The sequence below is a fragment of the Camarhynchus parvulus genome, chromosome Z (assembly GCF_901933205.1).
Source record: "Camarhynchus parvulus chromosome Z, STF_HiC, whole genome shotgun sequence".
In the NCBI taxonomy this organism is placed as follows: Eukaryota; Metazoa; Chordata; class Aves; order Passeriformes; family Thraupidae; genus Camarhynchus; species Camarhynchus parvulus.
Window position 1 is genome coordinate 25,114,178 of NC_044601.1, and position 21,434 is coordinate 25,135,611.

At 34.2% G+C, this 21,434-nt stretch overlaps 1 protein-coding gene across 4 annotated transcripts in view; it reads left to right on the plus strand.

The window, feature by feature from the left end:
* Positions 1-21,434, plus strand: part of KIAA0825 (KIAA0825 ortholog) — a 238,460-nt gene that overhangs the window by 102,495 nt on the left and 114,531 nt on the right. For 3 of the 4 annotated variants that reach the window (XM_030968121.1, XM_030968120.1, XM_030968119.1), the window contains 5 exons: positions 1,266-1,405; positions 9,748-9,936; positions 11,459-11,692; positions 13,326-13,734; positions 17,516-17,672. In XM_030968121.1, coding sequence (XP_030823981.1) covers positions 1,266-1,405; positions 9,748-9,936; positions 11,459-11,692; positions 13,326-13,734; positions 17,516-17,672 — 1,129 coding nt within the window. Of the gene's footprint in view, positions 1-1,265; positions 1,406-9,747; positions 9,937-11,458; positions 11,693-13,325; positions 13,735-16,479; positions 16,505-17,515; positions 17,673-21,434 lie in introns of those variants that run through there. The other variant, XM_030968122.1, reaches the window with a different exon arrangement.

A 21,434-nucleotide genomic window follows, 5' to 3' on the forward strand; every position in this document is an offset into this window, starting at 1 on the left:
AGCGTGCAGCTTAATGGAGGGGTACCCCTCTGGTAGAACTATCGCATGAGCCCATTTTAGTTCTGTTGCAAAAGTTATGTGTAAATGGCATGTAAATTGTTTGAGCAGAGGCATATAAATACTTCTCTAGTCTGACAAGAAAATGTCAGAATGAAAACCTCCCTATGAAGAAGGTTTTAACTGATGCTGAATGTGTTTTTTGCATACTGGCAGGTAGTATTTATACCTGCCCAATCAATGCATATGAAGTCCCTAAAATCATGCATGTAAAATTCATGTGCATAAAAGTTTATGAGGTGCATAAAGTTTCAATGTTATCAACTATTGTATGAACTTGTAGCCAAAAAAGTAAATACAGCGGCTAAACATCAGTTGGAATTTCATTTTCAAAGAATCTTCAAATTAATAAAAACTTACACATTAAAGAAAAAAAATTATCCACAATCCAATTTTGAAAACTTGTTTTCAAAAATGTTTCAAGAAGAAAATACTAAATACAATAGGTGATAAACATTTGGCAGGACAGATTTGTTTGTTTTTCATTTAACTGTAATGTGAGTTCAGTGATTGGTGTAGGGTCGCTGGCTTTGTTCAGAGTAAGCCCTGGAATAGTATTTGTAAACCTCAATTTTTGCAGAACATGGAAATTACAAACAGAAAATAAACTGCCATCTTTTTAAAAGCTAATGAATTTGTACTATGCTTTTTCACTTCTCCCTGCTGGTGAAGCAGTAACTCAACCAGTCTAATATTTCTTGTGGATTTTTCAGGACACATAAGAATTACTCAACCTAAAGTGGAATTTTGCAACCCCTTTGAGCATTTTCACTGCCTTTTACTTAAGAGCTTTATACACTTCATCAAGGAGAGACACTGCAGATGTCTTAGTCAATGATTACTGCAATAATAAACTAAAAAATTATACCCTTACATTTATTCAACTGCAGAAAAAAAAAAAACAAAACTCCTTTTTGCCTGGAAGAACAAAATAAGTACTGTTCCATGAAAGAGATAAACACAGTTGCTTTGTATCAGATTTAACTGTGGCGGACTAACAAATGTCAATTTTCTTTTAACTAGTTGAAATTAAGTGCAGTTCTTTCTCTGAGCTGCCTTAAAGTAAGGAAGCATGAAAGCATTTTCAGAGTGATCTGGGAGGAGTTGACACTTAAGGGATTTAGAGTTACATCTGCAATTCAAGGATATTAATTTCATAGATAAATTAACTTTATTATTCTTTCTGTCTTTATCTTATATTTTGAAAGGACTCCATCAGCCAGAGAAATGGCAGCCCAAGGTCTGCTGAAGCTGCTCTTATCCCAGCCATACTGTAATTTGAACTTGCTTTTGGAAACATTGCTACACCATGATTGTCTCTTAGTGAAAATTTTGCTGAAAAGCTCAAGTAAGTATTGATATTGTCAATCCATATAAGATTATCAGTGAGAAACACAAATTCTTTTTTAACTTAAAAGCTGGAGGAAGGCTGACAGCCATTTTGAGGGTTAAGTACCCATTTACTTACCAGTAGGACACTTCTTGAATGGGTAAAAAGATAGAAAAATCATCACTTTTTGAGTGAGAATTTACATAATACACTCAACCAGTGTATTAATAATTTCAAAGCAAACTGCAATTTGATAAAATAGGCTGCTATCATAAATGCAAATGAGTCAAAATTAATTTGAACTTTATGGAGCTTTGATACTGCAACTATTGTACAGAGGGTTTTAAAAGTGTGGCTCAGTAGTCTAAAAGAACACTTTCAAAATTACATTTGAACAGTGGGAAGCTTCTTAAATGTTTTGTTGATATTATTATATGCTTATTGCTGTCGGCATTCTAGAATTACGTATATATGCTTCTGCTTGTTAATTCATTAATGCTGCTTTGAAAGTAGAATAAATAAAAGAATATTTCTACAAATTTTTATTTGCATTCTGATGGTATCGGGTTTGAAGCAACAAACTTTATCACATTTTTCCATTAGTAGTTTGCAGAACAAATGGTCGTATTGTTGAATAGCTAATGGTATAATCACCTATTTGACTTAATTTTGCAGGAATGTGAGAGTCTTCATTTCTTTATTTTTTTGGCAAACAAATTCTTACTATTTATTTAAAACTATTAGCTCCACATAATATTGCATATATTTATATTTATATTTATGTATATTTATCTGTCTATCTATCTATATATAACATGTTTAGTTCTGTCATTTTGAAATGGTCTAATGTTTGTCAGGAGTACATCTTCTATTTCTCTCACACATCTTATTGAGAGCTGCAGTGCATACAATTGCCTACTCAAACACATGTCATCTTTTACAAAGGCTGACAAATGTTTGATCAGGGTCAGAGTCTTAACCTAGTGTTATGCAGTATTGAGTTTTACTATCTGCTTAAATTATTACAGGTAATAAGTGACAGAATGTATTAGTCTATTGACTGACCAACCTCTTAAGCTTTAGAGAAATCCATGTGACTTTGAATTACATGTGTTATTTACGCAGGCTTTATTCATGTAACTTCAATATTGGAATGAATAAACTTCCAGTTTAGATAAAGTCAATATCAGTGATGACCCATATCATCTAAATTAATTTCAATGGGGTTAATTGTGTAATGACAAAAGAGTTTGAATGGAATGACAATTCCTTCTCCTATACAACCAAGTATACCATAGTTTGTGAGCAATTTGCCCTAGTGATAGCAAGACTCCCTGGTATTTAATTACATAAGAATTTTTTAAGAAGGAAAAGCCTTTTAACATATTTTACATTCAATCTTTCCTTTTCCTTTTAAAAACAGGCCAGAAGGCAAAAAATCTTAGGTATTGAGGAATTTTCCTGTACTGTTTTAACACTTTGGGATGCTCAAAGTAGACATCATTCAAACACATTAATTTTCATTGTAGTCCCATTGTTCTCATGGTTGTACCACAGGGAGTTTCAGAAGGAATTTATATTCAGAAGGAATGTATATTCCCCATCATAGCAGGGAGTACCATTGGGAATGCCAACAGAGTATTTGTAGAGAAGCTATTTGGGCATGATTCATGTTGCTAAATATTATAAGAAGGATAACATATTTGCTGAAGCTATTAAAACTCCGTGCATATAATTATATGCTATCTGGACAGGAAAATGAAAAAAGTGCACTTTTGAAATTTTTTTGTGCATTATGATATGTGAAATGTACATAAAAATTAAAATATGGAAATATGATGTTATTGCATCAAAAAATACTAAAGGTAATAAATCAGGTTACCCAGAACAGAACCTTTTATTTGTTTTCAGTGCACATAGCTACTGCATAGAGGCAATTTTGAAGAGATGGTTGAAAAATTTGATTTGCGTATTTGACATCTGTAACACGCTGTGAGTCTAAATAACCTAGGTGTGTTAAATTACAGTGCCATATAATCTTAGAGTTTTTTTCAGTAGGTCCAACATTCAGCAACTTTTTATTCAAAACATGTTCTTGAGTGAGTAAAGGGTCTAAGGTCTCTGCTGTGGCTTTGCAGAGACCATAGAGAGAAATAGTGAAGGTAGCTGGTGCCATGTTAATTTTCTGGCAAAATAAGCTATTTTGCAATTTACTTGGCAAATTTTTTTAAACCAATATTGCCTTATCATTCATGGATGTGAAATAGAAATTTATCATTTTGATAAGCAAAAAATAATAGAGGAAAAAAGGAAGCAGTGTCTCTATAAAATAAGCAGATGAATCCAGAAGATGCTGATGTGAAAATGTGAAGGATGTAAGTGAATTCTGAGAATTTCTGCTAGATTTGCTCTAAATACACATCATGCCAATTGAACAGTCTGGGACTTCTTTTTTGATAATCATTATTTCTAGGAATCAGGGGTTTTTCTTTGCACAGTAAAGCAAACAGCTCTAGCTTTATTGGATTGCACTGGCCCAACAGAGGATTAATGTGTGTCAGAGGGGACCCCATCAGACAGTAGACCTGGCCACTTATGAATAGCAGATAGGACAGTGGTCACTATGAAATTGTCACTGAGGCATTGTCAACAAGGCACATTCTAGACCTTCAGTCAGTCTTTGGGTCTCATACATTTGTTTAGGAAGAGATAGTAGTATCAAGTTGATGAAGAACAACAGAAAATGCAACATATTGCTTTTTTAATCTTCAAAATAATCTTATTGATAAAAACTTGAGACCTCAGTTGTTACAGAAATTTAATTTGTCTTTCTATACACAACCTTAAAGTTAATATTGTCATGTGGAGATAAACTGAAAGAAATCTGCATTCACAGCAGGACCAGGCTATTGGCAGTTTCACCTAATGTTTTTGGCTTGCACAATACCTATTTGAAAGACTACTAGGAGACAGTATTGTTTAGTCTGTACATCTCAACCTAGATGATATTCTGGGCCCCACTAAAATTTTGAAATAAGAATTGATAGTAATTTACAAATATTCTGTAGTAAGTCTAAGGCTGCAAGTCTGAAATTGGACCTAAATAAATGTGATTTGCTTCAAAAAGAGATCAATTACCTTGCACACGTAAGAAGGTTGGGGGAGGGAAGATATCCACCAAGAAAATATAATTGTGCGGTGGACCATTATACAACTTTCTAGACACTAATAGATATTAGGAGTTTTCTAAGACTGTTCTTTTATTCCCCTTTTTCTGGAACGAGAACTTGGAAATGTATTTGTAGCACTGAAAGATATTTTTCCCCACTCCAGTTCTTTGCCTGCTTTGAAACAGTTCTCTAACTGCCACGAAGTATAATGTGTCATTTTAAGGTACATTTTAAGTACTAATTAATTTTTAATAAAATTTTAATAAAATTTAGGTTACCCTAAAAGTACAGTGAAAAGTGGTAACTTCACTGGTTGACCTCATTGACTGAGCTACTAGTGGCAGTAATGAGTTATAACAGAAGAAAATGTACATGCTTACATTAATTACCAACTCCATCCAAACTCTGGCATTGTTAAAATCTATAACAATTTTTGTTTCAAGTTCTTGAGGGTCATTCTTTCTTCTTGTGCTTTCGTTGTACTTTCTTGTACTTTCTTCTAATGATTCCTTGGATTTAATAATCCTGTCATGGTCTATCACATCAGTGAAAAAACTAGCAATCGTTCTAGTTCCATGGCTCAACCACACACCATTTTGGGAAAAGTAGTCTTGCAGGTTTTGCTCACAAAACTCAGATGTTGATCTGTAGCCCTGCCCTCAATAAGGTGACCAGAAGTGAATCTCATAGAGTAATTTGTATCTTTGTTCAGAGATAGATCTTTCCTCCTGGTATTTGTGGATCATCCAATATAAGGCTCGTGGATACCTCTGAAGTTTTCTTAGCCTCTTTGTGATAGCAGTCTGTATCATGGTAGCCTAATGGTTGGAAGATTACTTTAAAAGAGGCACCTCCTCCAGTAAGATTGGTCAGATGGATTATTGGATTCTGTACCTGCATAAGCAATGAAGGATGTACTGAAGTGATATACTTGTAGCTGGAAGATAAGTTAAAAAGGGACCCTAATACAGATATCCTGTTCCATTTGGTGACTTTCCAGTGATAAGCTAAAGAAAACATGGAGTTTCCAAAAACCTAAATAGGATTTCCTATTTGGACTGCACTGGACCCCTGCTGTGAATACCTTACCTTTTCTTGACAGAATGTGAAGATGGTGTCTGATACATGTGTGATAGACTTGGAGTCTGTGATATATGGTCATATGGTTAGCTTTTCAAAGACATCGTAATTTCTGGTAGGAAGTTCTTGCTACAGTAGAGATCTTGACTGAGTAAGTTTTAAGAAGGTAAGCTGTTTAGTATCTACTCGAATACATAGAGGAACACTAGGGAGCTAATGTGGCCATAGGGCTACATTCAGTATTGCCTTATGAAATTTTGGCTGTCAGAATGTCATGCTTTCTGCATACTATCCCATAAAATCAGACTGGAGGTATTCTGACAGTAATAGGTTTTTTCTGTTGGCCATAGATAAGATAGATTCTACAGAAATCACTAACTCAGAAATTCACTAATGGAAGCTTCTTCTCAAATAGTTGCAAATAAATTGTTTAGGGAGAAGAAACTCTAAATGGAGTTGAATGAAATTAAAATGCTGTGGCGTTGATGACATATAAATATATACCTACAGAAGTAATTTGGTGATATATTAGTAATTTATGGGCAGATGATATAGGCATTTTTAAAGCTTTTTTGGCATGTTGAGCTTTATGGTTGTCATAAATTCAGGATTTATTTGATTCATAGGTAGCAACTAATACAGGGTTTATTATTATTTGGGATGTATTAAACTGAAACAAGTAGGTTTTAAGATCTGGGTTTTATTCAGAATAGAAATAATGTGGTCCTGAGATTAGCTTAGTTGGTTAGGACATGGTGCTGTTAGCAACAAGGTTGTGGGTTCAATCCCCATATGGGCCATTTACTTAAGAGTTGGACTTGATGACCCCTGTGGGTCCCTTCCAACTCAGAGTATTCTGTGACCCCTCCATGAATCTATAATGTAAAATTTCTCTTTGGAATTGAAAACTAAAATAATACACCATCTGCCAAAATGAAGCCATGTTCAAAGTTACAATAGATTTTTGGTGTCACTGGAGAGGAGCAACTCTGAAAGAAAAGTAAAATGATCTACCAGGTCAGATACAGTAAGGAACAGAAAAAAGGTCACTGACAGAAGCAGCACTGAGAATATAGTGTACTGCAAACTGCCTGCTGAAGTATTTGATTCTATAAACAAATAAAGCATGTCCTTTTTGCGTTCTTTATATCCTGATCAGTTACTGTGGTTTAAAGAAACCTTTATATTCAATAAAGAAAGCAAAAGTTTCATGCTCCTTGCAAATTAAAGACCAGTATCAGAAATAATTTGTTCCATCTTCAATTCCTCTTCCTAAGTGAAACAGCATGTATGATGAATTTGAGTTTTGACTACTTCTTTTGGTCAAAAAAGACAGCATAACTATTTGTATCTTGGCTGACGTGTATGGATTAGCTGGGGAGAGTGAGGTCTAGCATCAGTAATAGGATTTTCTGAATTCAGCAAGATTCATTTTATGGCTAGACCAGCCAGATAAGTACTGGATGAGTGATAATGTTGGCAAATTACTGGGTGGTATTTCTATCAGTAAGAAAGAAATGTGGGTAAATTGCACTTGTAACTGCCTTTCTGAAGTTATGCTTTTAAAATACATGGTAGTATCCCAAGAAATTTAGTGCATTATTTTGCCATAGGAAGAATGATTCATTGTGAATGGTTAGGGCATAGCTTTTATTCAATAGATGCATAATTTTCTTATAGAGATATTTATTAAAAAGAATAGTATTCTAATATGTTTTTGTGTATTTTGTGCATATAGAACATCATGCTATATGGAAATAACAGACAGCTGATTTTTTTTATTTTAGCAGGTATCTTGATAAATATATAGCCACATTTATGTATGAATGGTAAGTCTTGCTGAAATAATATGGAAGCATCTCCTTTGAGCTGCCTATGGGAGCTTTAGGTTCCCTTCACAAATTAGCTTCTGCTGTACAAACGCAGTGAGTGGAAAAAATAGAGGGAAGCATTACAGGGCAGTAAGTAAAATACTTATCATATAAGTTCTGTTCTATGTAATAATTAACAAGAAGGCTGCATTGGAGTTCAACCTGATATGAATATTTAATGTTATGACAGGTGAACTAATAAATGTAAAAAAAAAATCTAAGGCAAGAGAAATCAACCTATCTTTCTGTAGACTCCTAATTCATAATATTTAACCAGCTATACTGCTCTGCTAGCTAAACTTTTCAAATGACATTATCCTTTAAGGTCCATTCTAACCCAAGGGATTCTGTGATTCTATGATCCATGCCCACTTATCAATCGGAAAACTGATTTTAACCTGAGCTTTCAGGTTGTTACAACAAGGACAACATATACTTCAGGGTAAAGCAAGAAAAAGCTGATGAATAATTACATGCCTTGTTATATTTAGTCACAGAACGATTTAGTAGTGGATTCATGCAGATCTTTGCTTAAAAGCACAAGAGTTGCATTACACAGTCGTTATAGCAAGATGTATTATAGCCCTCTCTACAAAATTCTTTTATGGTCCTTTTTCTTTATCTAAATCTTTTGGTAGCACTAATTGATTTGAAAAGTTATTGTAACTTTGTTACAATAAGTTATTGTAAAAGTAAGTTGTGACTTAAACTTTCCATTGGTCATAAACCAAATTTAAGCTTAATTTCAAGTCATGAGCACCTTTAAACAAAGTCCCAATCATGTACTTCAAAGGCAGTTTACATAGTACTTGAAATCTTAGCAAAACTCCCCCTAGAATTTGGTTAAATTAATTTCAAAAATAAATAGTTACAGTAATAGAATCAAAGTTCATTTCAGATTTTCATCTCACCATTTGAACTGCTTTTTCTGCTTTGATGGTTAGTTCTTTGTCATACATATACCTGGTTTGAGTGAATAAGTGGAATCCATTTGATTCTTCACTTAGAAGCATCTGGAATTGAAAACAATATATGTCAGCTCACTCAGCTCATAGGAAAAAGAAAGCTGATTAAAATCTGTCTTATTGCAGAATCTGTCTGCTGCCTTGGAGAAAAAAAGCCACATATCGTTGGTTATGAAATCAGTGATCATGTTTTTCAGCTTTCTACATCCTCTGTTTCTGCTAAGGTTGCGTGCTACCTAGATTGAATGATTTACAGTAATGCATGAATTGGGTTTTAGGAATTCAGAAGAGAGTAAAATGAGATTTTTTAGTTCTCCAGTCATTCAAAGATGGGTTGAAAGCAATGATTTTCCATTATGGTAGATTTTGAAGACTCCCTCTTTCTCCTCCACAGGCTGCTAAAGGTAAAGACAACGAAGCTGGCAGAAAGCAATGACATTTTATAATATAATTTTATCTAGATACTTTTTACAGAAACCACTGTTTTTGCAAACTAGAAATTTAAATTAAGAGTATTTAACAGGTTATGGCTCTGCTTGTCACAGTTGGAAGCATATTCCACAAACAGCTGGGAAGCTCAGGTCTTCAACATTAGCACAAATCAAAGTCATTGAATTGCATTGATTCCTGGAGTTTTGAACATATCCTTCTGTGTTATATAAGGGAGATTGTGTTATAATGATTGTCAGAAATATTTGTATATATTTGTAAGAAGATATCACTTTATGATAATCACTACTTGTCTTTAAAATCTTTATTTTAGCAGGGCTGAGATTTTGTTTTGTGAAATTGTTTTATTCTGAGTTTCATCTTACACTGAAAAACAAAGCATATTGTAGGGAATATGGAGCTGCTACTTTTCTTAGTTTTTTATATCTAAATGGGATTTTATTGTTTCATATGACTGTTATATACGGAAGAGTTAAGCAGTAATAGATATTTGACTGTGATTCTGCAGTTTAGAATCTAATGATTAATCTTCAGTAAATAATAAATTTCCAATTACAGTCAATTCCAATTTAATTATGAATTAAATAGGCATATTTCATAGTTTGAAAACATGCCTAAGTCTCTTTTTTTATTGGCTACACATAATTCAGGAAGACAGTCAACTGTCATTAGGCAGAGAAAGATCAGATTTTAATATCTGTAAGTGTTATTGTTTGAAATATTTTTCAGATACGCTTTGCAGTTTGTTTTGAATAATACTATCCATTACTGAGACCTTAAGTTACTTAGAAATTATTGGAACCATGTTTTTGTTTATTTTGAAGGTAATCAAGCATTAAATTGTGCTGAACAAAGTTGTCTCTTGGAACAGGAAAATAACAAAGAGCCTACTCTGATTGAAACAATCTTCACAGTATTGTCTTACTGCACTTTATCACCCAAATCTCTTGGCATTGCTTTTGAGTCCTACATGGAGAAAGAGCTGCTGTGGAACTGCTTATACAATATGACAGGTTTTTATTAATTTCTTAATTTATTAATAAGCATTTCAAATCTGATGTTAAATATTGTTCATTTTCAGACATGCGGTGAGTATTATTTTTAGCGTAATAAATCAGCTGAAAGTATGTTAGCTTACTTCAAAATTATAGTACTATTTAAGGGTTTTGTGCAGTCAGGCCATGGTAAGAATGGTTAAAATTTTGAAGAATGCAGAGGTTCCAGAGCAGTGTTGTTGACCAGGAGTCTGATGACCTGAAGTGTTTATCTTACCAGCAGACTGGCTGCAGAATGTTTTTGTAGGTCTCTACCAGTAGAGGTTCTTCATCTCTATGCATTCAAGACCAGCTCCAGACCTTTGCCACAATTTAAAAGTAAGGAAGCAAGAAAGAAGAGTGGAAAAAGAGAAGAAAGGACTTCTTCTGCTACTGATGGAGAAATAATCTGATGAGCATTTAGTTTCTATTGTCAACAGGCATTCAGCCTCAGTTTTCTGTTGAGGGGGAGAGCCAGCCTCACAATTAGAGCAACTAATTCTATCCCTTAGGAAAAACAGTTTTCAACCAGAAAAGAGAGGTGAGGTTTAGAAGGGTGATATTGCAAATTATGCATTAAAAGCAGGAGGGCTCAAAAGAAGAGGATGAAAATGGGAGAATGCATGAGGAGAATGATGAGCATCACAAAATAGAAAACAGTGATAAAAGTGCTCAGATACTTCTCAGAGAAAAATGGGATTGCAAAAAGTAAACGTTTAACATGTAAGAGGAAGAAAACAGAGAAATAGTGCTTGGAAGCTTCCAGAAAGACCATGATTAGATCAGCAAAAAGTAGAGGGAAGCAAAAGTATGAGCAAAGGATCTAAAGATCTAACATGTCAAAACATCTCTCTGAAATGCTCTGCAACACTCTGTCTGACAATTGCAGCTCCATGACAATGGAGAAACTGCAGTTTGCTGTGGTATTAAGAATGTGGAGAAGATTGATACTTGTTGTGGTATCAATAACTGTATTTAGGATGGTTTGTTTTGAACATGCAGTCTCTGATGACATGCTGTGTTTCTGTTGATAACTATTATTTGTATGTATTTTTGTTTGAAAAATACCTTTCTTTTCCTTTACTGTCTATTGTATAGCAGTTTGGGTATCTAATAAAAGCAACTTCATTAATACTTTCAAGACAAGAAGGTAGAAAAAAGGTGTATCTGTTTGCCTCATTGATACCTAACAAGTACTTAAATGTTTTCCATATAAAAAGGAAGAAATCAATGAGCTTAAAAAGAAATTTTAAAATATATCAGTGGAGAAATGAGAATGAAGGAAATAAATTTATTTTTTTGTCAGTACTGTATTAAGATGGTTCCAAGATACCATATGTTTTGCATTATACTCTTTCTTAATTTGTAACAGACAAATAGGTCTAATTTATTATGACATAATGTTAATTTTTTTCCCATAAGAATTCTGAAACAGATTTCTGAAACACTTTCTGAAACAAAGTTACGCTTACTGAATAGTTAATAGTTCTTCCTTCTGAAGTTTCCAGTTGTGGTGAGTCGGAGCCAGAAGTTGTCAGATGCTTGAAGTTGACTTTGATTAATTCAGTGAAGGGTATAGTGAAACAAATAATTTCTTTGATGCATTCATGGGAGGCAACAGAAAACTATGGAACATACCAGCACAAGCAAATAGTTCCTGAAGGTTTACTGAAAACTGTTCCAAAGGAATGGAATTACACTCCTCGGGAAATGAAGAGAAAAGAATCTGGGAAATGTAGGTGAAATTTATTCATAATATTTCTATATGTGTACAGTGCATCCTATAAGCTTCTCATAAGAACTTTTCAGTCCTTTACTCATTTACTCCAAAACTAGGCAATTAAATTTTGTGAGTGTTATAGCTTTACAATGAACAAACTATTCCTAAACATTCTATTGTGGTTGGGGTGTTTTCAGTACTTCCCATTAAAATTTGGTTATTCTTTCTTGAGGCTTGCAGCCGTACATATACAAACAAGATTTTGAAAATAATCAGTATTGTAGTATTGGTAATATTATGCTGGAGATGTTTCCAGCATCTGGCAGTAGTCAGATGGGATTCAAAACAAAGTGAAGAATAATGCCTATACTTTGGCCTCAATGGCTGTAAACAGCTTTCCTGCTCATTATCATCTTTTCATTTGGGACTGTCATTCACCCCAACTTTACAACACAGCAATTTATGCTTGAATAAAACAAGCACTGAAACTTTTGTCGAATATGCTGCTGCTTGGTTGTCAAAACAGTAAAGGAAGAAAGAAATCATACAGAACAGGAGGTGTTTTGAAGGTGATTAGATGTAAAGCTGATTTCTGGTATGTATTTTCATAGTCCACAGTGCCTAAAGCATCTGTCATTTCAGGTCGTAGTTCAGAAGGCTAACTTTTAGAAACATTTCGTGATAAATTTTTGCCACCAAAATATTACCTGATTATTTTCAAAACTGTAGTATATTGTGGCACAGAGTTTTGAGTATGTAGATTGTGGCCAAGCCAGGGCATCAATCCATTCTTTTTTTTCATACATCTTCACTGCACTCTCATTTTAATCTAGAACTTTTGTATGAGTATTTTAGGCTAATTGCTATGTGTGAACTGATATGCAAACTGAGAGGTAACAGTCTAGGCTTCAAGACAATTTAAATTTGTATGCGTGATATCTAGAACAGATATGGTTTCTTTTTTAAATAAAAGAAAAACATTTGGAATGCAGGTGCAACGACACAGGGTTTTCTTGAATTGTTTGGAGATTGGTGCTTTTTTTAATCTTGACACCTTTTGCTATGTTTTTAATTTTATATATGTCTTGGGTTTTGAGCAGCACAATTTCTCTATAGTTACTTTTATAGCTACTTTTGTTATCTAGGGTCTTTAAAATGCAGTGCTATCTAGTGTGGATGTTTATATGAAAGATGATAAGATGAAAGATGAACTTTTGTAATTTTGAACATAGAAAGGAATTTATAAAAAACTAGATATTATAAATGTATGTAATATTCTGATACACTTTGCACAATGCTTCAGTTGTGAAGTTGAAAAATACTGTAATTTTGAAGACAACTTTTTACCATTCAGAATACCTGAGTACTGTCTTTCTCATGAATCTGTAATGACTGTGCGAAGCAGGACTAATTGTTGAGAGTCACAGTCTAAATTTTAAATTTTCTGCTTTTAATTAATGTAGTTGTTTGAGTCTTGTGGGATTTATGTGCAGCTAGCATAATACAAGTGAAACTACAGTGTTGAGTACTTAAGCTTTTTACCCGTTTTCAGTACAAAAGGAGGTTAGAAATTATCATACAACATTCAGAAGCAGTTAGAACTATACTGTTAATGTTAATCATATAATCTTTTCTTTCTATTTTTAAGGCTTCACAAGGCTTGCAGCTCAAGCAGTATCTATTGTAATCAGCAAGTTACCTACAGTGATTGCATGTTTGCCTCCCCCAGTTAAATACTTCTTTTTTCTGGCTGAGAGAAAAATGTCAAGAAACTTTGCTGAATTGAAGAAAGCTGGTCTGCTTGTCTGGAACTTGATTGTAATTATATGTCGGATATTTGAGGATGGAAATACTGCAGAATTTTTAACAGGTGCAACACTTGACAGATGGAGCAAAGAAAAACTCAGTTTAGTTCGTGTGTGCTTAGAAAGTATTATGGGAAAACAGAAAAGTGGTCCTAAGCAAGTGACCCAGAAGGTTATACAAAGCATTGAGCAGCAAAGACCAAACTGGATTGAGAGCCAGTTGCTGAAGGCAAGAAAATTGAGCATAGACTGGTAAGAACATGGTATTTTTCAAATGCTATTATTTGCTCTTTATTTTACTGGATTATTGGCATGTTTATGGCTATTGCTCAATTTTAAGGAAAAGAGATGATCAGTGATCTTATATGAAACAGATTAGTCCTAAATATTGATATATCGTGGGTTTGTAATTTAAGTTCATTGCTGAAACACTAAAACATGGTTGTTTCATCAGAACAGTGTGTTCATAGTACTACAAGATTTCATGTTATCAAAAATATGGACAAGTCCATTATCTTTCAAAATGTGAACAGGTGCTAAATACATTTATAGTTTAATTTTGCTGTGGTGATTAAATTAAGAGGAACTGTGAGAAGTTTTCAGTGTTCATCTGTGAATAAAAAGTAAGCATACTTTATTCTAAAACAGATAAAACCCTGAGGTAAATAGGATATATCATAAAAGGACAAGAATAATATCCTGCTGTGCCTTTCTGAGAAAATACCAATTTTTCCTTCAGATTTGACATTAAGACCTTTACAGTGATTTTTCAAGGAGTTGTGTACATGTCAGTGTGTTTGTAGTCCAGTCTGTTTTAATGTTGCATTCATGTATCATTCTGTAAAAATACCATTCATCAACTTTGCCATATTAGATTGATTGGAATAACATGACTTACTGAATTAAATTGTAACTGCCAAAAGTAAGATTGCTGGTTTATTCTGTGAGTATTCTTGAAGGTTGCAGTTGTTGTTGTCATGTCAGGATTTTCCCTATAAACAAAGGATACAGTGATTGTAGGCTGGAATCAGTGATACTACTGAACAGGTTTTCATGCAGTGCTTTAAGGGACAGTGTTCTGTTTCTGTGAGTAGTCAGTTAATGTGGGTAGCAGTAATAAATGTGGTAAGCAGCAATAGTGTCACACAAACATTCATTGACACTGACCTTTGTTATCTTTGCATTTCCATTAAATTCTAATTTACGAGATCTAATCCAATGATTAAAAGATTGAAGCCAGATGCCAGTGACTGATGGAGTTGTAGAATAAAAGAGCATAATGATAATTTGTACATTGATACTTAACACAGTGGTCCCATAATACTATTCATAATGTCACTGAGAGAATAGGTACTTCTTAAAAATACAAATATAGGAAGACAGTATTGTGGATAACCTCTAAAAACTAAAATTTGAGTTAATTTACACATCTTCAGAAGCTGAGAATTTTAAATTAATATGCTACTGTATTTTCTTTTGAAAAATACCACAAAAATGCTGTGTTACATGTTAGGTATCAGATTGTGGAAAGTAAAACATGGGAAAATGTTTCTGTATGTCCACAGTTTGTTTACAGCAATGAGAGAACTAGTTTGTGACTAGGCCTGGTAATTTTAAAATTAGAATGAAGAATACATTGCCTGTTCTCCAATTGAGCAGTTATTTGATGCAGTTATGAAGTTGACTCCCCTGACTTCAGTTGCATTTGTGCAATAGAAATCTAATATGAATGTTGTTTTTCCACTTTTCATTCAAATATTATGAGTCAATATCTGTGGGAAAAAAAAGATCCAGTTTATAAATACCTGAGATATCTAGAAATAAATGTTATTATAAATGCAAATTACAAAACTAATATATTAGAGCTGAAATTCAAATAATCAATTAAAGTAAGTAGCGGCCACATAATTACTAAACTAAAAACAGTCTTTCAAGAGGGGATTTATGATTTTCATGAATGAAATTACTATATTGTAATTATATACTATGTACTATATTTGTGCTATGTAACCATTCAATAATCAAATTATTTTCTGATTTAGCTGAATGCATGTGCATATGTATATATATATACACATATTTATAAATGTTTATAGACTTCTAATAGATACATAGGAAAGAAAAACCCAATAAATTTCAAAAATTTATTTGGGACTCACCTACACAGCCATAAAAACATTTTTGAAGTGTAGTGGGTTTTTGTAAGTAAAATTCTTGCTTGATTTCATGCTATGTTGTTATTATCAGAATTGCTATTTACATAAAAAGTCTAAATAACATATATTAACTTAATTTTAAAGAATAGTTCAGAAATTATAGCCCTCATTGAAAGGTTCAGAAAATGGCAAAAGTTCTTTACCTGTCTTGTGTACTGCCTGAAAGTATTACTATTCATTAAAGTAACCTTTACTTTATGGTAGCACCAGAGCTGTAAACAGTCACGTTAGATTCTAACAAACACACATCCTGGGAAGAAAAGAAATGTCTGTCTTTGCAAAGTAATTTGTCGAATTGAAGATTATTGTTTTTCATCATGGTGACCCTGACCTTAATGGCTGGGTGCATATACAGATTAAGATGAATGCAGTTATTCCTTGGCTGAGGTCTGCCTCTCTCAGGGCACATTCTTGCTAATGACATGATTGATAGGCAGTCCCAAATCCAGAAAGGAAGTCATTAATCATAGTGCTGCCTGAATCCAATCATCTGCTTCACCTGTGCAGTAACGGGCAGTAAAGAATACAATTTGGGTGCTGGCACTGATACACTCCTTTTCAGGTCCTTAGCTTTTTCAATGTTAGTTGCTAAGAATTTTGGCAAGAAATTCAGGTTGTATCTGTATGTGGCATCAAATATCAGCCTTAAATGTGCTTTAATTTAAAGATCAATTTCTTTGAAGCTTTTCTGTAAAGTACAACATAATAATATAGTATCAGTTACTTGCATTCAGCAAAGAACAAAATTATAGTTTATATTTTGAAACTATTTGCTCTGTAGGACATTCTGAAACTGCATGTGGAAGCAATGTCGGCTTTAATGTCCAGCAGCTGTGCAGCATTTCAGAGAGCCTGTAGGTCAAACAGCAACTTTCAGAAGGACTGACTTTGTAACCATGGCACACTTTAAACAGTAAACTGCAACCACAGTGGTTTTGTTTTCAGGTTTTTGGAATTTTTTTTTGATATTTTGTTTTTTGTTTTACTTCTTAACAATTACAACACTGATTTTTAAATTGATTGATAATGCTTCCTTGGTTTATTTTAAATTATCCAACCGTGTCTGTAGAAAGGGCAATATATTCTTGTTAATCTTTTGAGTTCTTGACACACATATGTTAAATACCTGTGCTGCAGCTCTAGTATTTGAGGAAAATTTTAGTACCACTTCTTTCTTAGACTTCATTAGTTGCAGTACTAAGATAGTAACTTGTAGTTGCATGCAGAGAGTCTGGCAATGATCAGAGTTTTGAATGCACATTTTTGGAGGCATTTGGGAATGTCGCTTTCAGATTTTCATTGGTAGAAGTTCCACACAAATACAAAAAAAGCCCCAAGGAACGGTATAGGGCAAAAAAATGCAACAAGTGGCAAATACGGACCTTTTAAATGGTTAACAACATAGCAATGGAAATAAAACTACTTCAATTTAAAACTTCTAACCTATACTTAAAGTAATGGCTACCTTTCTGACATGTTAATTAGGCTTTAATATATGCTGTGACAGGCAAAGAAAAATGCACAGGAGATCAAATGTAAATGCCATTTCTAGTACCAAAGATACTTCTCTAGGGGAAACGAAAATATTTGCTACTTCTTTGTTCTTAAGGAGTGTTTTATCTGTTCATGTTTCCAATTAAGGTGATTAAAATTAGTATAATACTGTTATTTAACACGTATTATGTGAGAGATATATGTAGAGCAACATATGTCTAAGTACTTCCAGGTTTTTTTGAACATGTAGTTCTAGCTGAGCTGATAATAATATTTTGCTCTTTATCAATTTAACTTAGGACTGTATCTTTTCTATCTTCTAGTGCCTCAGTCGCAGTTAAAGATGCAACATTAGAGGAAGGAGGTATTGCACTTGGACTCTCTGAGCATAATATAAACATGATGGTCCTGGATATCTGCCACAAACCAGGTGGTAGTGAGTACCTGAGGCAAATTTATCACATCATCCGGCTCAATGAGGTAGGGAAACGGCCTTTCCACAGACCAATTAGGTGTGTACTGGCCTGGGGCAACATCTGCTGGCAGCTAAGGGTTAGTCAAGGAGGTGATAATAGTTCTTTAAATCAATATAGAATCCTATATTGTGTTTTAATAGAATCCATTCAGTTTAGGCTTTTGTGCATTTCTACAGAAAAGACTATGTTGTAGAAAACACTGTAGATTTTATTTAGGTTCTTAGACAGTAGTATGGCTCATAAACTTCCTTCAGTTTCATGTTGTAGACCATAGATTCATTCTAGGAGTCTGAGCACAGTAAAAAAGACAAAATTAAAAAATTAACGAAGGCTGTAGAAGAATTGACTGTTACAGAGGTAAAATTACACTTGGTTAATTAACTATCTTGGTTTAAACAAACAAGCAACCCCTATGGCTGTACTGAGGAAGTAAATGAAATCTTATTCAATTTAGACAATTCTGTTCAGCCAAAGTGCTTTTAAAATTAGAAGATACAAATTCAGATTTATTTGCTGCACATGGAATTTTGACAATGTGAAGGAGTAATTGCATTATTTCTAAGGCTGTTCTAAATTGCCCCAAGTTACCAAAAGCATTTTGGTTTTATTCGCTGAAATAAACATAGGTTTGTTTAAGTTGTATGGTAACACAACTTAATTTAGAAAGTTCTGGTTTTAGTTTTAATTACTAAATTCCTTGAATGCATAAGCAGGTCCTTAAGACCCTTGCAAGTGTACAGAAGTGTTTATAATAAAATACAAAATAATGCAAATATAGGCAGAGGCCAGGATTTTTCTTCTGAAAGACCTGTTTGCAGAAAACCCTGACTTAGAGAGTTATGTCTGTCTCTGTACATAGAGAGCACCTTAGTACACAAACTGTGCTTCTGAAAATAGGATCCAAATGTTTAGTTCCCAAGCAGAGGCTTAAAAACAACCTTTATGAATCTGCCTTTGGAAGCATCAGAAGCAATGTAAGCATATATGCAGAGATGGCAACCTTACATTAGTACAGTATAGAATCTTTTCAAGTTTCAATTTCCTGAACAATTAACTGGTTTAGGAAGTGAAGTGAAAATTATTACTGTCATAAACAAGACTTCCTCGCCTGGAGCACATTCAGGATTACTCTTAGGTACAAAGAGATGTGGAAAAGACCATCGAAAATAGCATATAGTCCAGAAGTTAGGACAGTTACCTAGGGGACAGCATATGCAGGCTCAAATCTTTATACTTCCTGGTTTATACAGGGAATTAAATCTGCATCTCCCACATCTGAACTAATTCCCCAAACCTCCATACCATTAGCTATCAGCATGTAACTCCTTTTTCCCTTGTTGGAGTTGTTTTGCCTTGTAGAAATAGTGGTAAAAATGCATTCTGTAACTTTTAGGGTTAAAAATAGAATGATACTGTAGCTGAAGGAATAAAATGCACATCCTGGGTTTTGGAGACCCTGATCTAAGATCTGACTCCTGTGAGTATTCGGTTATTTATACAAAGTGGAGCAGCTCCAATAGGAGGTATGAAGCTAAGAGAATTAGGGGGAAAAGGGACTTCAGCCTGGCTTTCCACATCCCAGGTGTCTCTCCTTGAATTTCTGCAGCTAGTAAGACCCTTCTTAAAAATAGAACATTTCTCAGTGGACAAAACTGAATTGTTTTAAAAGAGAAGAAGAAGAAGAAGAGAGATCCTGACCAGCTTGAGTTACAGAAGGATTTAACTATAATACTTTCAAATGCCTTTGAAACCATTACAAAACATTTTAATGCTTAGCATGGTATTATGATTATGGACTTTTCAATATTATTTTTCAAAACCAAATTATGTTTTATGTGCCTGCTTACCAAGAAATAGATTTGATTGTGTATTCAAAGGTCCACTCTTTTGTTTAAAGACTCCTTGGAATGTCACGGGATTGTGCTCTTAAAATATGTTTAGAGATCTTTATGCTACACTGCTTGGTAATCATGTGTAAAAACAAAATGATGAGACGGAAAATTGTTGTTCTTAGTAATATTCCTTAGAAAAGCAGGTGAAAAGGGATATGGGTTCTTGGAAGCTGGATTTGAAAATAGAGATATGCTTTTATAAACATTTTTAACAGTTACTGTAGTACTCCAAACAATGTTCAGCCCTTCGTATGTTTGCCAAAAAAATTTATAATTTTTAAAATATTTTTTTAGTAATGGCAACCAAAGAGATAGCTCTTCTGAGCTGTCAGGCTCAATAATATTCTGTATACTTGGTTTGATGCCCGGTCAGTGTACTGAGGATATAGTTCACATGTTTACAGATGTGATTTCATATTTTCACATTTTTGAAACATGACCCTTTCAGCGACTATGATATTTACTGTACTAAAGGGCATCTTAATGTAATGTATTTACCATTGTTGAATAAGTCTCTTCATCAAAAGCAAATCCACAGTATTTTATTAAAGACAGAAAAATATCTTTATTGAGGTCAGTTGTATACCACTTGAATTTTTCGAACCCTGGCAAGCAGGTGTTAGCAAAATTGATCAAAATCTCCCTCCTAACACCACTGTAACACTAAGGAGCAAGCATTCTTTATTACAGTGCCAGATGCTGCAGGGATATCTCCACCAGAATTGTGCATGTCAAGTACAGAAAAGCTCCTGCTTTATATACTGTATTTTACATACATATTCATTGATTTTCCCAGAACGAACCATACATATAATAATAATTTACTGGAGCCCCATAACATGCCCTCCCCACTTAGCGCGTGCGTTCGTCTGTCCCGGGGGTCCCTCTGGTGGTCTCTGGTGGTCCCAGACCCCAAAGTTACCCGTTCAGTGAACTAGTGTTGCTTTACAGAAAGGGAGATGAGATGGCAGACCCAGGCTGGTTCATTACTTTGTTAGTGTTTAACATGATCCTACAGAATATGTATAGTGCCATTCTGTGGACTACTGGTTTTGCAAAATAAGCATTGTGTCTTCCCACCAGCTGAGCAAATAGTTCTTCATCTGGCAACACATGGACAGCTATTTCCAGTATTGCTTCTGAAAAGCAACACAATCTGCTTCTGCTGGCTCTGTTACATCCAGAGGGCTGGGTTGCTTTAGTCTACAGATTTTGTAAAAATGTGTACATGGAAGGCAGTACATTTATGAAAATTTGGTAGATGTACAGAAATAGCTTTTAAATAACCTCCTTCACTGTGACTCTGAAATATTTGTTATGGCATAAAGTAGTGAATGAATAAATGAATTGGGAAATAAAAATCCAGATATTTTTGAAAAGCTGAGTAAAAATAGCTAAAAGAGGGTATGTTTTCACAGTTGCTCTGTGATATTGTTTTAAGCAGAAAAAAGCTCAGTTTGTTTTTCTTCTTTTGCTTGGTTGGGGATTTTTTCTGTACACTAAGACAATTTTGTGATTCTCTTGGTCGTACATGACATTTGATTGCAACCAGCAGAGAGACAGTCCTTCTCTTTCTCTTGCCCTTGTGCTTTTCCACTCGTAGGCCCCCCCTTTGTACTAGTACTAGAAATCATGTGGCTCGTTTATCTGGATGAAACCTTTTTTTTCCTGGCTGATTTCACAACATATGCTAGTGCCAACACAAGGGAGAAACAGCTACAGTCTGTGTGGCCTGAAACTGAATTTGTGCCTTTCAAGTCAGTCCATAATTGGGTAAATTTAAACAGATGATGAAATTCTTCTTTTAGAAAGACCTACTGAGAGGCACAGGATGCCTTGGCAGGTAGTTTGCCTGTTATTCCACCTCAGCATTA